Source organism: Manacus candei, unplaced genomic scaffold (assembly GCF_025592945.1).
Source record: "Manacus candei isolate 608988 ecotype Guabito, Panama unplaced genomic scaffold, ASM2559294v1 h1tg000164l, whole genome shotgun sequence".
In the NCBI taxonomy this organism is placed as follows: Eukaryota; Metazoa; Chordata; class Aves; order Passeriformes; family Pipridae; genus Manacus; species Manacus candei.
The window spans coordinates 104986-121053 of NW_026138212.1; the positions used below are offsets into that span (position 1 = coordinate 104986).

A 16068-nucleotide genomic window follows, 5' to 3' on the forward strand; every position below is an offset into this window, starting at 1 on the left:
CAGCCCAGCAGCCCAGGTGTCCCATGGCAGAACTGCTCTCCTCAAGTTCCCTCTCTTGGAAACATTGCAGAGATGATGTGCAGAGTTGGACAGCTCTGTTGTACTTTCTTTGCTGTTGTAGTTGTCTGCATCTGAAATGCCCCAAGTCTAGGACAGGCTTCTCCTCTGCAAGGGGAAGGCACCTTGGCTGAGGCACCTTGAGCATTGTTTGAGTCTGTCATACCCGCTGGTTTCATGGTTAGCAAAGCATGGTGTAGCTGCAGTTTGTTCTTAGCTCTGGGTGTATGTTGCCTCCTCAGATCCATTGCTGCCCTTCCTAAATTGGTTTGTAGTTCTCAGCCCAGTGCTTGGCAAAAGAAGAGACTCGTTCTTTGTATGAAGAGTGAGATAGCAAAGGGTAGAATGACTTTATGCCCACATGTGAAACTTGAGAAAGCACGTGCTGAAGTACCGTGTCCCATCCTTTAATAATATTCTACGAAAGAGTTGTAAAGAAGGTCCCAAAGCTGACTTGGGTGTGATATCTGGGTTTATGTTGTGGACATGAAGGCACTCAAGTGCCACAATGAAGATCAAGGAGTGCAGGACTGATGTGTCAGTGCTTGCAGAGGAGGAGTCTGGTCCTGTGGCTGCTTGGCACAGCTGACAGCATGGGAGAGGTGCAGATGCTGAGACCTCAAGTTACACAGAATGGAATGCAGTGTTGTAGTGGAAAAGGTCATTGAACTCGGGAACACTTTTACAAAGCATTCATATGGACTAACCACTGATCAAAATCTTGGGTGCCCAGGCCTGTAGTCTTTGAGCCATCCCAGTTTTTTCATCATTTCATAGGGGTATTTTTTCAGACATGTGCTCACTCTGCATGTCCTTCCCGATTTGGCAGCATCCCTGGAAGGTGGAGTGGGAGAGGTGGAGCACGAGGGCATCACAGTATTTTCTGTTGTTCCCTGCCCTGGTCCTTGGCCATGGCAGTGAGCTGGGCAAAGGCCTGTGTTACCTGCAGTGATACCTGGGCCTTGTCTCGATATGGTAATTTGGAGCCCTGTGAGGTGTTGGAGTAATGTAACTTTTTCCTACAGTGTGCATTCCTTCACATTTATCAGTATGGAACTTCATTTGCCAGCAAAGTGTCAGTTCCCAACCTTCATCCGTCACTTGGCAGACCTTGCACGCTGTGGATCCTCCTGCTGCCAGAGCCTGTGGCACTGGTGCCAGGAGCAGGAGGAATCCCCCGGCTGGGATCCGCAGTGCTGCCGGTGCTGGGACGTGGGCAATGGGAGCAGCTCTGGCGTGGCAGTGGGAAGGAGCAGTGCAAGCACCACGTGAGTGGTGAGGAGAGCACAGCACAGCAGAGGGGGCATCTGTGACCCACAGGCACACCAGCAACCCGTCTGCCATGTCTCCAGACTTTCCAAGCCCCCGTGCCCTCCTCCAGGGGGTGAGTGGGTGCAGCACCCGCCAGCTCAGCGCTGTGGTCGGGCAGAGGCGATGGGAACCAGCTGCTCCCAGGCCTGTGTTGGGACTCAGTGGTGCCCTGAGGTGTTACATGGTGGGTTTCTGCCTTTTGGTTGGCTGTTAACAAATTGACCTTGCATTTATTTTTTAAGTAATCTACTGTGTTAGAAGACTGGTCCGATTGCAAAATTGGACTTCCAAAGGCAGGATCACTTCTGTTGTGCTCCCAGCTCCCCCTGTGTGAGCAGGATGCCTTGCTGTGGGTCGAGGGGCTGCGGCCAGCCTCCATGCCAGCAGGACCTGCTCTGAGTCCAGGGAGTGGCCACTCCTGCTGCACTTAGAGCTTCCCATCTTCATCCTGCTGTAGCCAGTTCCAGCAGCAAAGAGCTGTATGCCCCATTTTGGGGAGAGAGGGGCGTCTCTGTCAGGAGAGGGTCTTTGTGCACCCCTGTGCTCAGGATGAGTTATGGAACTGGGTCACACACTCCTGTTCATGCAGACAATCCCCTGCCTACCACACAGCTGCTACCAGGTCTCTTGCCCATGGTACCTTTGTGGGCAACTTGGTTGGTCTCTCTCCTGCTCCCAGCACCAGGACTGCACTGAGAGCTGGCACAGCTCTGGGCTCTGTGACAGCTCGTCACCAGGACCAGCAGCCCAGGGCAGAGGCAGAGGAGCAAGTGACTCTGGGACTGATGCTCGGGTGGTCGCCCCTGGGTCACTGTCCTGCATGAGACAGAGAGACTGGTGCAAGCACAAGGAGGTGCTGAGCCTCCACATGAGGTCCCATACCAATGTCTGAATGGATGTCAATCAGTTCCAGCCATGAACCCAGAGCTGAGCATTGCCCCACGTCATGGGCATGGCCATGGGTTTATCTCATGGACTGGTGTCCATAAGTATGCCTGATCCCCCCTTGAATTTGTTTTAGCTGCTCTTGAACAGTTCCAGCAGTTTTTTTCAGAGCAGGGTAATCTGAGCTTTTTGCTTTCACATAGTCAACACAGTGAAAGTGTGAAATCAGTGTGCTGGGAGTGGGGCTGATGGACCCTGTGGCAGAGCTGCCGTCCCTTGTGGCTGAGCTGCCATCCCTTGTGGTGCTCATCCCTCTGTGGAGGGTTGTCTTTCCTGGCACAAGCATGGGCACAGCCCAGTGATGAGCCATGCTCCCCATCAGCTCAGGCCAGTGTGGCTGTGCTAGTGTGGGGAGCACTGTGGCCGGACGCCCCAAAACCAGGAGCTGCATGGGGCTGGGTGCAGTGTCAGGCTCAGCCTCTGTCACAGTATTCCTCTGGGCAGAAGCAGCTGTGGGGGTGTTTGAGGGAGCAGGTTTAGGCAGTGCCCAGACTGCCTTCACCTTCCTGTGCCCACCCCACACCTGTGAGCGGGGCACGAGCGGCTCAGGTTAGCATCCTGGGAAAGTTAGTGAGGTCTGGGGATAAATTGCCATCAGTTTATCTCATTTAGGAGGTAATCAGAGCCAGGGACGTGCGGAGCAATTGAATCTTAGTTGTTCTGAAGTATCATAAATCAAACGAGCTGTTGCTATTTTACATGGGCTCATGTTAAAGAGAGCGCAGTGTCAGGCTGCCAGGGAGCATCCACAAACTATGGCAGGCGTGGGATTGGGCTGCCGGGGATGTCACCAAACAGGGGAGTGCGGCTCAGGCTGTCAGGGAGCACCCACAGGCTGGCAAACGTGTGTCAGGCTGTCAGGGGATGAAGATGCTTGTCACCACAGTGGGGTTGCAGTGTCAGCCCGCAGGGACCATCAGGGAAGTCTGCTCAGATCAGAACCCAGCAAAGTGTCACGGCCAAAAGTGCCCCATCCTGCCACGGAGCAACCCAGACCCTCCCTGCAGCCACAGCTCCTCTGTGCCTGAGACCCTCGGCCCCTGTCCTGAAAGCCAGGAGGGCCCAGGAGCCACTAGACACAGCTGAGGGCAGCAGCACCTTTGCGACGCTCCCTGCGCCAGCCTCCCCATGGCTGCCAGAGCTCCGGGGATAATGAACTTCTCATGTGCTTAAAGAGTGATGCAGGGTGCATGGCGAGAAGCTGACAGCCCCTTAATGTGCTTCTCAGTGGCGGCCAAACGACGCGGTTTTGTCTTTGTTTTTTAGTTTTAAAACCCACGGGAAATTGATGGCCAGTAAAGAGTTGTGTTGGGGCGATGTGCGTGATTAATGCCAACTGTCAGGGGCTGTCGGAGGCCGATCGCGGTGAGCCGGGAGCGCGGGGCTGAGCCGCACTCACCAGATTGCCGGGGATTCCAGCTGCCATCGCTCAGCTCCCGCCTGCCCCACACAGCTTGTGTCACCCGCGCTTCCTTCCGCCAAGCCTCTTAATTCAGTGCTAACAAGTCACTCCTGCTCATTACAGACCCTGGAGCTCCCTGCTCCGTCCTGGCTCGTGCCGGGCATCGCTGCACCACAGCCCGTCCTCCATCTCCATCAGCTCCCACCCCCTCGCTCTGTGGTTCCTGGAGGACCCTGTGCAGCTCCGTGTTGCCCCCTGAGAGACCCTCATGTGCACACCCCTGACCCCACCACAAGCCTCCACTCACACCACAAAGCCCATACTGTACATGCCCTCCCTCCTGTGCCCACAGCGTGGCTCCCCCACCCCAGTGCCTGCACACACTTCCATGGCCCTTCTGCCACCTCCCAGTCCTGCCATGCTGTGCTCACGCTGCACCCTGTATGGCATCCGCCCCCCATGTACCCAGAAATGACAGTCTTTGACCCTTACATGACCCCCTGCACACCCCTGTGTACCTGCGGTGTCCCTCAGGAGCACCTGCTCCTCCTGACACACTGTGTTCTTCCCCCCACGCATATTTGAGACCCCACCGTGTGCCCTCTATTCTGCAACTCAGTGTGCCCATCCCTGCTTGAGCCCCCGTGGCTGCCACCCCCCGCACCCGTGCTGTCCCCCGTGGGGCCGTGCCAGCTCAGCCTGGGGCACTCCTGGATCTGGGGGCGCCGGGACAGCGGGCGCTGTTCCTGCTGCGCTCTCCTCGGCTGTCCCCGCGGAGGGGCCTGTCCCTGTCGCACTAATACAGGTTGGGAATATTGGGTTTAATGATCTGCAAAATGAGGAGGCAGCGAGCTGACATTTACGAATGGTGCTGCATCCTTCTCTTCCCAGACGCCTGCTAATTTGTTGATATCCCAAACACCTCGTAATGATGTGGTACAGTGGCAGCTTGCAAACAAGCATCCTGAGGCCAGGGGCTGCTGGCTGCCCTGCTCCAGGACCCTTCTCACAGGCTTGGCAGCCAGAGAGCAGAGCTGTGGGCCAGGGTCTCTCTGCACCTCAAGCAGGACCTGCCCCTGATTTCTGCCATGTGCCCCACACACTGGAGGCATCCCCTCACCTCCTCTCCTCTCTGTGTGACCTCCCACTCACCAGGGCAGCTGGAGACACTTTGCTATGGCAGCAAAAAGTGGGAGAAGGAATGGAAGTGGGAGAAGGGCAGTGTGGAGGGAGAGGCTGGATATGACTGGGAGATGGAGAAGAGCAGAGGTGGGAGAGGAGACTTCTACTTGGAAAATAGGGCTCAATGCAAGCTCTGCTTCCTGTTTGCTGATGTTGAGTGTGATCCTGCTCCTTCCTGCCTGACCTGCTGGGATGCAGGGAAGGTATTCCACGCTATCCTGTGCACTCCTCTGCTTGGGAAGGAGCCACCCAGGGAGCCATCTGACACGGAGGGCTCTCTGTGCCTGGGGTGCTGATGTGGAGGTGCTCCTGCCATCCCCTGTGCTGGGGTGGGAAGTGCTGCCCTGGGCCTTTGGGCTGGCATGGGGGAGCTCTGTCCAGTGCTCTGTGTGGGGAGGGAATTGCTGCCCTGTGTCTGAGTGCTTTGGAGCATGGTCCTGCCATGGTGGGTGAGGAGCATCAGGGACCAGAGGGACACTGCTCCATCCTCTGTGTTCTCACACAGCTGCTTTGTGTCCTGGTGCCTGTGGGACAGGGGAGCAGCCCCCTTTATTGCTGTTTGTGCTCTGAGTGTGCTACCTCAACCTGTGTGGGGGCACCTCGGGTAGGGCTGAGGGATGGGGCCACCCTGCTCCACTGCAGCTCCCTGTGGGGACACGCTGGCCTGGGGTGACCTGCCGCACCCCAGGGAGAAGCACAGCGTCCATGGGAAAGGAGGTGGGAAGTGCTGCTCCCCTGGCTCCGTGTTGGGGTCCCCATGGGGGTGTCTCCGGTCTGAGTGATGATGTGGGGTGTAGCCAGAGCCCTTTGCAGAGCAGGACTGAGCTCTGCCCTATCCTGTGCTGAAGCTAAGGGGTTTTTAGCCCTCTGATATACCCCTTCTGTTCATAGCTGTGCTTCCCACCACTCGGAGCAGAGAAAGGGGCCTTGGCACAAGCTGTGAGGGCAACACTCCAGGACACCACTGTTCCCCTCTCCATCCCACAGGTGTCAGCGACAGACCCACCATCCCACTGGGCACCTTGTCCCAGGGCCCCCGTGGGCAGCAGAGTTCTGGCCCTCCCTTGCACCTTGGTGGGCTCTTCCTCACCCTCCTCCTGTCCCTTTGGGCTGGCTCCTGGCAGGGCACACAGGATGTCTCCGTCCCCTTGTTTCTTGCCAGAGGACATGCTTCCTTCCAAGCTGGTGTGCTGGAGGGGGGGTGCTGGCTGCCTGCCCAGCACAGCAGCCTGGGGAGGGATGACTCCCTGGGACTGGTCACCTGGCTGTGGTCCCTACCAGAGCCGGCTCAGCTCAGCTGCCAGTGGGGTCTGGGTGCTGCATGGCCCCGCCATTCCGGCCGCTCTGCCGTGCCCTCCCTAATTCTGCTCCCATTTGGAGCCCTCGTTGCTGGGCGGCGTTGGAGGGGGGTCGTGGGGTTAACACCCATTAGCAGAGCCGGCTCCCACCGAACTCTGCTCAGCGACTCTTCATGGAGCTCAGTCTTTAAAACATCATCAAAAAATCATCAAGAGAGAGAGGCAGCGTGTTCATTTCCACTGCCCACTAATTCTAATGGAGCTGGTGTAATGGGCTCCCACCAGCACGCCGGGGGGGCAGCTGGGGGGACGGGCTCTGCTGTCTGGCCCCAGGATAGCCCCTCACCCCAAGGCAGATAGGAAGGCCTCCCATAGGAGTGGCTTCCTCTGGGACCTGAGCCCTGTTGAGTTGGAACTCTAAGGCTCCTCTGGGCTCTGGGAAGGAGCCTGTGCCCACACGTGGGGCAGGAAAGGGAGTTCTGCCAGCTCTGCTTCAGCAGAGGTAGTCCAGACCCTTCTGCCCATGTCATCTGTTTCATGCTGTGCTTTTATCCAGCCAGAAATGCCCCTGCCACATTGAAACCTGTACCTCTCCCCAGAAAAAGATGAGACTGCCCTGTACTTCCCCTAAAGCAATGACTTGAGTCTGATTCAACTTGTATGGATCCCTTGGGGAGCTCAGGAACTGGTCCCAGACTGTCCCAGAAGCTGGATCTGCACAGTGTTCAAAGCTGCTCTGAGTCCTTGATTCCCTTCTCTGCTGAACCCCACGTGTGAATCCAGGGGTGTGATCCCACAGTGCCCTGCCCTTCTGCCGTAGCCACGCTGTGCTCGGGCCTCCAAAGAGATGCCATCCTGTGTTACTGCAGGGAAGAGATGTGGGGAGTTTGCCTTGGTGTGCTTTAGCTGTGGTCCTTTGTTAGCTCTTCCTGGGCTCCGAGAGCAACAGGCCCTTTGTTCAGCATGAAGCTGGAATCCAGGAGGCACAAAGGAGGAAAGGAGCAGAGTCCCCCAGCTTGTGGAGCCTGTGCAGGGGCTTTGGTCAGACTGGGACTGCTGCCAGGGCTGGAACCAGGCAGCCCCAGGGCCCCAGGATGTCACTAAGCTGTGACAGTGCAAAGGTCCATCCCAGGGGGGTTGGAGCCCCAGAAATTTCCATGTCCCAGCAGGAGGGACTTGCCTGCCCCCTGTAAATGTCCTGAGCAGAGGGTTGGGAGCCCCCCAGCCCAGCACAAGGCCTGGGACAGGCAGGGTGGACATTTGCTTCCACTGTGAAGCTTACAGGCACAGGAAGGCTGGGGCTGAGATTCCTGCCTGCATGTTTGGTAGGGAGGTACTGGGCAAACAAGAGACAGGAACAAGGAGGATGGAGCCTTGTGAGCCCATGGCAGGAGTCCTTGCTGTGTCCCAGGGACCATGACCTGCTTCCTGCTGTTCAGTGACAGCAGAAGCGGCTCGGCGGCAGGGAGGGCTTGAGGTGCATCCAGTGCTTCCCAGGTCCAGGCAGCTGGCTTGGGCTCTGCAGCACAGTGATGGCAGCCACGGGAGACTGAGACCAAGGAAGGGAGAGATTTGAGAACAGGGCCCGTTCTGATGTGTCAGGGTGCCCCAGGAGTGTTCTCTGCAAACGCTCCCTCCAGCACATGGGCAATCTCAGGGAGCTGCTGCTCTCTCCTGGCTGGTAGTGCTTGGCCCAGGGCAACCACTGGCCCTGCTGTGGGGGGCTGGTCCTGGCTCCCCTGCAGCCTGGGGGCTCCCTGCCTGTGCCCGGGTCTGGCAGCAGTCACAGAGGCTGGTGCCAGTGAGCCAAGGAGGCAGTGCCTGTTAGCCTGGCTGTTGTCTGGTTATTTCTTCTCCCAGTATTCACAAGTCACCAGCTGTATATTTGCCAAGAATCTTGTTCTTGAGCTGGGATTTGGTGTCCTTGAAGCCTCCACAGCAAACACCCTTAGGGGAGGAGGCACATGGCCTGAAGCGAGCCTCCCAGAGCGGAGACTGTGGGGTCTCTCCTGTGGCTGAGAGCTGGAGGAAAGGGCAAAGTGCTGGACAAGTGGGATGTCCCCATTAGGCTGGAGCATCACAAGAGAGGGGAGAGTCCAGCAGGGCGACTGACTGCCCCCTACCCTCAGTCTGCCAGCCTCCTGAGGGCCCAGAGTCTCAATCCAGCAGGAGAGGCAGGTGCAGACATCTTTCCCCAGAGGAAGATTCCCAGGCTGATTTAGGGTGAAATGAACGAAACAACCTCCTCTTCCTATCTGGGAAGGGCAAACCAGGAGAGTCCCACATACTGGAGTCATTCCATCCTCCTCAGGCTCATCTGGTGTGGAAACCCAGCCTTGCATTCCTACAGCGGTGCACGAGCCCTGTTGGTCTCCAAGCTGGGGACTGCTGCTGGGATCCATGCAGGACATGTCATGGAGCTCTCAGCACTGGCAAAGGGCAGCACCATTCCAGCCTGATGTCACTCACACTTTTAACCGTGGAATGCAGGATCCCAAGGCACTCTGCACCACGGCACAGGCACAGGAGGGCAGTTTACCCTCAGGTTGGTGTGGGATGAACACCTCTGCACGATGGGGAGAGATGAAGTTGGGTGCTGTGCCTGGTACTTGTCAATGCAGGTGGTGCCTGTGAGGAAGGGCTGTGCTCTCTCACCACTCCCACTGGAGCTGGCCTTCCTAAGGAGACTTCCCAAGGCTGCACCATGTTCTGGGGGTATTTGTGGGCACAGATTGGCTTAGGTGGGGCCAGATGGCCCAACAACAGCCGAGGGTGGCCATGCCCTTGGTGGGACCCAGCCAGAGGCCTCTGCAGCCGTTCACAGCCCTGATGGGGGCTGTGGCACCTCCTCAGTCCCTGTCCTCCTGCTGCTTCCCTCCACTGTGAGGGGCTTCTTCACCACAGAGAAGTCAGGCAGAAGAGAGGACCCCCTCCAGGCCCCTCCAGACTCCCCTGCTCGCCTCTCCATGTCAGCCCCAGTAGGCACAGACCCTGCCAGGCTTGAGGCCAGTGCGGCTCTGCCTCGCTGAGGACCGAGGGCCCCTCGGCCTCTGTGCTGTCTCTGGAGCTGAGCAGTTGACTCTCTGCTTTTAATAGAGAGCTGGGAAGGCACATTATGGAGATGAGGGTGTTATTTGCATAACGCTAATTAGGTAATTACAAATCATTTTGCTATGAGCTGAAGCGTGTGCTGTGACATAACGTTTATTAGTCATTCCATTCAGGCCCCGCTTAGTTAAGTCATTTACTGCACTAACTACTGAAGTTGGCAATAAAAGGTAAATGCTGGCGCTGGGTGCGAGGCTGAGGATGGCACCCCATGAACTGTGCCCGTGGGGGGCTGCAGGGCAGAGCCCGGGCTGGCAGGCGTTGGGGGGTAGAACGCATTTTAAGCCTTGGCGAAGGGCTCCCTCTGAACCCACGGCACAGCACGGGACCTCCCTGCATTGCTTCACTCGCTGTGCGGGGCCTGTCCCTCCAAAGCCACTCGTGGGCAGGCACCGAGTGCTGGTGCTGGGGCAGTTTTGAGGCACCAGCTCTCGGAGGAGCTGACTTCACTACTCCAGAGACTGGCAGTTTTCTCCGAGGGTGGGACACAGGGCAGAGAGAGTGGGTGCAAGCAGCTTCCAGGGGTCTGGAAGCCTCCTAGGTTTCCCAGACCAGATGGCGGGGGAAAGAGGCCGCAGAAGGGCGAGCCAAGGCCAGTGGAGCTGTGTGGGCAGAGGGAGGGAGGGCTGGCACAGAGCTCTGGTTCCTCCCTGCTGTCACTTGCCTGTCCCAGCCCCCTGGGCTCCACTGCTGCCAGTGACCCTGCCCATGTGCAGGCACAGTGATGGCCCGTGGGGACTGTCCGATGGCAGACCCCCTCCTTCCCAGCCCCATGTCATGGCACACCTTTCTCTTCCAGAACCAGATGAGCCATTTGAGTTCATTATCGTGTCACTGACGGGCCAGACGTGGCTCTTTGAGGCCTCAACATCGGAGGAGCGGGAGCTCTGGGTGCAGGCCATTGAGAGCCAGATCCTGGCCAGCCTGCAGGGCTGCGAGAGCAGTAAGAACAAGGTAAGAGGCCTTGGCCAAGGTCTGCTTTGTTCTCTCCTCTCTGGTTTCTGCCACATCCCTCCATGTCCCATGTTAGCCTGTCTGTCCAGGCTGGATCCTATCCAGATCCCTCTGCTCCCCATCAGTTGAATCCCATCACTGGAATTCCCCCCAGGTTTTCTGTCACCTCTTCCCAGCCTGGCTCCGGTCCCACAGAGCATTCTGCATCCCACCAGGATGTGCAGATGTGCTGTTCACTCCCTCCCTGGACAGCTCTGCCCTTTCTCCCTGCTGTGGTGCATGTCCCCTGCTCCTCCGGCACACAGCTGGCCATGATCCGTGGTCCCTCCAGACCCAGTTGTCTGTGTTCCTGTGCTGGACAACCCTCTGGGTTTCCCTGGACTGTGGTGCTGGCGGGCTTGGGGGGTGCAGGACGTGTGGCCTGCAGTGAAGGGAGTCTCGTGGGGTCTGTTCCAGGCTCGGCTGGGCAGCCAGGGCGACGCGCAGGCCATGCAGGCCGTCCGCACCGCGCGCGGGAACAGCTTCTGCGTGGACTGCGACGCTCCGAGTAAGAGACACTGCACTGAGGGAGGGGCCCGCCCAGGATGGGAGGGGGCTCCAGCCACCCCAGCCACCCCCTCTCTCAGCCCAGAGAGACCTGCTCTGTGGGACTGTCCTGTCCTCTCCTGCCGTGGACCTGCCCCTCAGGGGTGGGGTACAGACCCGCCTGCCACACTGGCCGGTGACCCCTCACTGGCCAGCCTGGGGCCCTGGACTCTCTGGCCCTACCTCTCCCAGGGGCGCTGGGCTGGGAAGAGTTCTGGTGGGCAGCTGCCTGCAAATATGGGTCTTCTGAAGCACAGGAGACGAGCTGGTGAGTCTGTGCAGGTATTAACTCTCCCCCACTGATCCTGCTGCCCTCAGATCCCGACTGGGCCAGTCTGAACCTGGGTGCCCTCATGTGCATCGAGTGCTCCGGGATCCATCGCAACCTGGGCACCCACCTGTCCCGCGTGCGCTCCCTGGACCTGGACGACTGGCCTAGCGAGCTTCTCATGGTCATGACAGCCATCGGCAATGCCCTGGCCAACGCTGTCTGGGAGGGAATGGTGGAGGGGTACCCCAAGCCCACTCCTGAGAGCAGTAGGTAAGGGAGGTGGGGAACCCCAGGGATGCTTCTTGGGCACCACACCAGAAGGATGGGGGCACCACGGGGATTTGGGAGCAGCCATCAAAAACGGATTCCTCAAGGTGCTCCAGTGTTGGGGGTCTTGCCTGCCCTCGAGGTACTGGCCATCCTCTCCCACCTTCCTGGTGGGTCAGCGAGGCTCCATGGTGGCCACGGCCGTGTGGTGCCTGAGGGAGCCGAGGCTGGCTGCAAAGCCGAAGGGGTTAACAGAGATGGCTTGGCAGCATCGTGTGGGTCTCTAGGGTCTGTCCCTTTCAGGCCCTTGTCTGTCCCTATCGGAGCCACTCTGCTGTCACTCATCCCAACAAGAGCCCATTCTGCAGCTTATCAGCGCCGTGGTGCGGGTCAGGGGCCGGCGGCAGTGAGCATGCTCGGCGCGGGGCATTGATGGCTGCCCGCCAGATGCAGATGGATAGAATGGCAGCAGATAGCGGCGGGACGGCACACATCGATCCGCCGGCCGCCGGCCCCGCCGGGACGGACGCGGACACAGCCTTTGTTTGCGCCGGGCGAGACGGCGGCGGCGATAAGGTGCCTCCCGTGGCACTGGGCTGGCGTGTGCAGCGCTAGCCTTCTGCCGCTGGCCACGGCCCACGCGCAGGCACGGACAGGGACGGTCCCCACGCTGCCACGGCACGGGCATGCAGGAGAGCGTGAGGGGCTCCAGAATGAAGAGACAGGCATGGGTCTGGGTGTGGGGTGCTGGCACTTTACAAGCATGGACATAACCACACAGTGTCCATAGGGAGCTGTAAGGAAGTTCAGTGAGCCAAGCAGGTGTCAGGCAGGTGTCTGGATTGGGGTTACAGAGCCCTAGAGACAGCTTTGGGCACTGGGACACAGCAAGGGGTATGTAGGACATACCTGGGAGTGACAGACACTCACTGCTCACAAGGGTGTGTTTGGGTGACAGTGCTGGTACTCGTGTCCCTTCGCATGTGGGGCCCAGGCAGGTTGTCCCACCTGTGACAGTGACAGTGTCCTGTCTGGCAGGGAGGAGAAGGAGCGCTGGATCCGGGCTAAATACGAGCAGAAGCTCTTCCTGGCCCCACTGCCCCAGTCGGACATCCCTCTGGGGCAGCAGCTGCTGCGGGCTGTGGTGGAGGATGACCTGCGCCTTGTGGTGACACTGCTGGCCCATGGCACCAAGGAGGAAGTGAATGAGACATATGGGGATGGAGACGGGCGCACGGCGCTGCATCTCTCCTGTGCTATGGCCAATGTTGTCTTCACACAGCTGCTCATCTGGGTAAGACCTGCAGCCTCCACTGTGGCACTTCTGGTGCTATCCCAGTGCTTCCCCACCTCCCTGCTCCCAGGGCATGAGACACCTCTCACCCATCTTGCTGCTGTGGGTTCCCTCACGTGCCCACTGACACTGCCCTGCCTGCCCTCCCAGCTCCCTCTCCTTACCCATCCCAGAGCCCCTCTGCTCCCTGCCACTCCCACACCCATGGGCACATGGCACCCGGGTGCCGCTGATGGTTTCTTCTCTCCCACACAGTACGGGGTGGACGTGAAGAGCCGGGACGCTCGGGGCCTGACCCCGCTGGCCTATGCCCGGCGAGCCGGCAGCCAGGAGTGCATCGACATCCTGCTGCAGCACGGCTGCCCCAGCGACAGCGCTGCCACGCTGACCCCCAGCCTGCCCCGCCGCAACGCCAACGCCAACAACAACGCCTGCGCCGCGGTGCCGGCCGAGCTCAGCACCAGCCCCAGCGCCGTCTAGCCCTGCCTGGGCCGTCCGCTCTCCGCACGGCCGCCCTCCAGCCCTGCCGGGGACTGGGGCCTCAGGAGCGGCACTGGGAGCAGCACAGCCGGGCCCCCACAGTGCTTGCCCCCACCGGGACTCCCGTTCTGGCCAAGAGGAGGCCGGGAGCCAGCTGGGAGCCAGCATCCTGCTTCTCTGCGCCGGTTCCGGTGGACTTTCCCTGTGCAGCTGGTGAGACTGTGCAGACCCGGTGCTGTCAGCTTGCAGAGGGGTTCCTGCTTAGTCACTGGGGCGGCTCCAGTGTTCCCTGTTCTCATGACCGGTACATGGAGAGGGAGCTGGTTTCTCCTGCCCCCCACCCAGCACACCTGTAGATAAAGCAGAGGCTGGGGGCAGTTCAGGGGTGTGGCCCCCCATGCACAGTGGTACTGGGGAGGGTGATGGCTGCACCCACTCTCCCAGACAGGTCAGTTTGGGCACTTCCCTCTTGCCCTCCCTCCTGTGTGTCAGCCTCGACACACAGCCCCCTGCAGGGGGAGGTGGGGGGCAGCAGGAGGTGCATGTTTCTCTACTGCACCCCCGTGCTCCTCTGCTTCCGGCTGGTGCAGGAGAGATGCACTCACTGGTACCGTGTGCTGATGCATGGGCAGCATCTCCCCTGCACAGCCCCTGGACAAAGATCTCCCCAGCCTTCCTGGTGACCTGGAGGGGGAAGAGGTAGTCACCCCAGGATCCCCAACTGTGTCTGTCTGTCTGTAGAGTCACTGTCCTTCCAGGTTCAAGCTCCAAAGCCATACACAGTGTCTCCATCAGAGCCTCCCGCTGGCTCCCGCTGCTGCCCAGGCGGGGCTGGTCTCCGGCTGAGCAAGAGGAGAGGAGAGGAGAGGAGAGGAGCATCTCTCTGAATTGGGGCCAAGCCTGCAGCTGAGTGCTGGAACCCCAAGGCTTTGGACGCTGCTGTGGAACGTCTCTGTCACTTGTGTATAAAATGTACATTGGAAATATTTATATGGACACTCTGTATATACGGTTTCTTTGCCATGAGTTGCCCTGTGTGTGTCATCTGCAGCCAAGGAGATAAAGGCCAATAAAGCAACCCACCTCCTGCCAGGCCAGCCTCTCAGTGTACTGCCTTTGGGGCCTCTGGTGCAGCACTGGAGTCTGGTGGCTCTTCAGCTCAGGCTGACCAACAGTGCCCTTCTCCTCCAGCTTGGGCACTGGTGACAGCAGTCCTGTGCCACATCAGGCCCCTGGGACGTGGCAGAGTGCTGGGGTGGGGAGGGGAGATGTGCCAACCCTGGGCGCTGAGGGACAATGCCAGGACATGGCCCCGGAGGGATGCACAGCTCTGGTGGGACTGGAGACGGGCACAGCAGAGGGGTGTGCCAGGCAGGACATGCTGGGGCCAGCTAGTCCCTGTGCACAGGACAGTTGAGTGTGAAGCTGGGGTGGGGGGAGGCAAAGATGGGCAGGGAGTGATGAGCTGTGCTGGCGTGTGAGGAGCCTGGGTGCTTTGCTATGGTTACACAAGACTGGGGGTCATCCAATTCCAAGGCACAAGCAGCCCCAAGCAGTGAAGGGAGTCTGCACTACCACCAGCCCTGAGCCCACCTGCTTCTCCCAGCTGTGGGCAGAGCAAGGCCCCCGTGCTGCCAGTTCCCTGCTGGCTTCACCCCAGGCCACAACACAAAAAGCAGCTCGGGGCTCATGTGTCTCCTTGTGCTGTGCCGTGGTCCGGGCTCTGCTGGGCCTTGGTCCCCAAGCCTGTGTAGTGGTGTTGCAAGGAAGGGAGGTGCCAGGACACCCCACCTGCCACAGGTACCCCTCAGCTGTCCCCACCAAACCCCTGCTGTGGCCCGTGCCACTCCCACGGCAGAGGGCTGCCCCGCTGGGGGCTGCAGAGAGTGGCCCCAGCCCCTTCATCAGCCCCCTCCCCTCCTTGCTGTATGCTGGCTCTGCGTACCCCTGTCTCCATCCTCATCCCTGCGCTGGTCCTGGTCCCTGTCTGCCCCCTGCACCCGTGTCACCCCTCATTCCCATCCCCTCACGGTGCCCGTGGGTGCCCCCTCACCGGCCCCAGCCCCAGCCCAGTGCTGGGTTTGGTTAATTTCCTGGCGACTGCATTAGCGGGAATGGAAGCCGAGGGACGGCAGCTCCTCTGGGGCCCATTAATCATCCCCCTCAGACAAGCTGCCTTGATTACAAGTGGCAAGAAATTCATTAGGGCTGCGGCTCTGACAACTTTTATCTGCGCGGCTGGATCTGACTCATTAGGCAGCCAAATTAAAGCCATGATGGGCCCTGATGAAATTCACTGCTTGTTTATCTTGTGCGATCTGATACATCTGCCCATACATCATCTCCCGTGCGGGATCCCGCCCAGCCCAGCCCTGGCGCCTCCCTTCCCATCCCAGCCCTGCCTCGAATCCTGGGTGCCCAGCCTGGACCCAGCTCTGGAGCCAGTGTGGGCTGGGGGCTCCCAGCAGACCCCTCTCCTGCCCCCTGCTCTGCCTGCGGCATCGGGGCTGGGGTCGAGGTTGGGGGCAGTGGCTGTGCCACCTGAAGCTGTGTGAGGGCAGCCCTGGAATCACAGAATCATACAATACCCTGAGTTGGAAAGGACTCACAAGTCCTTGAAGTCCAAGGCTTGGGGCCACATGGCTCTGAGCAGCCACATGGCCCACACAGTGCCCATGGAGGGTCCAGCCTCCTCAGGGTGTCCCCAGCCCTGGCCAGGTCCTGCCAGCAGTGGCACCACTCCATGCCCTGCTGCTTCTCACGTCTTGCAAACAGATGCTGGGGATTCAAGGGGTGCTTCTTCTCTGCCACCAGCTTCCCACAGGCTCTGACATGGTCCCAAGGAGCTAAAAGAAAAGTCTGCACCTGGTAGTGGGGCCAGATCCCACCAGCAGCAGCGTTTGGGACCTGCCTT

General features: G+C 59.6%; 1 protein-coding gene across 2 annotated transcripts in view; it reads left to right on the forward strand.

Moving 5' to 3' along the window:
• AGAP3 (ArfGAP with GTPase domain, ankyrin repeat and PH domain 3) overlaps window positions 1–14279 on the forward strand; it is a 110320-nt gene extending 96041 nt beyond the window's left edge. Inside the window, exons 14-18 of one of the 2 annotated variants that reach the window (XM_051773017.1) lie at window positions 10103–10257; window positions 10714–10804; window positions 11161–11383; window positions 12419–12674; window positions 12930–14273. In XM_051773017.1, the coding sequence (XP_051628977.1) occupies window positions 10103–10257; window positions 10714–10804; window positions 11161–11383; window positions 12419–12674; window positions 12930–13154 (950 nt within the window). In that variant the 3' untranslated portion in view covers window positions 13155–14273. Of the gene's footprint in view, window positions 1–10102; window positions 10258–10713; window positions 10805–11160; window positions 11384–12418; window positions 12675–12929 lie in introns of both variants that reach the window. The other variant, XM_051773016.1, reaches the window with a different exon arrangement.
• Window positions 14280–16068: the final 1789 nt, after the last annotated feature.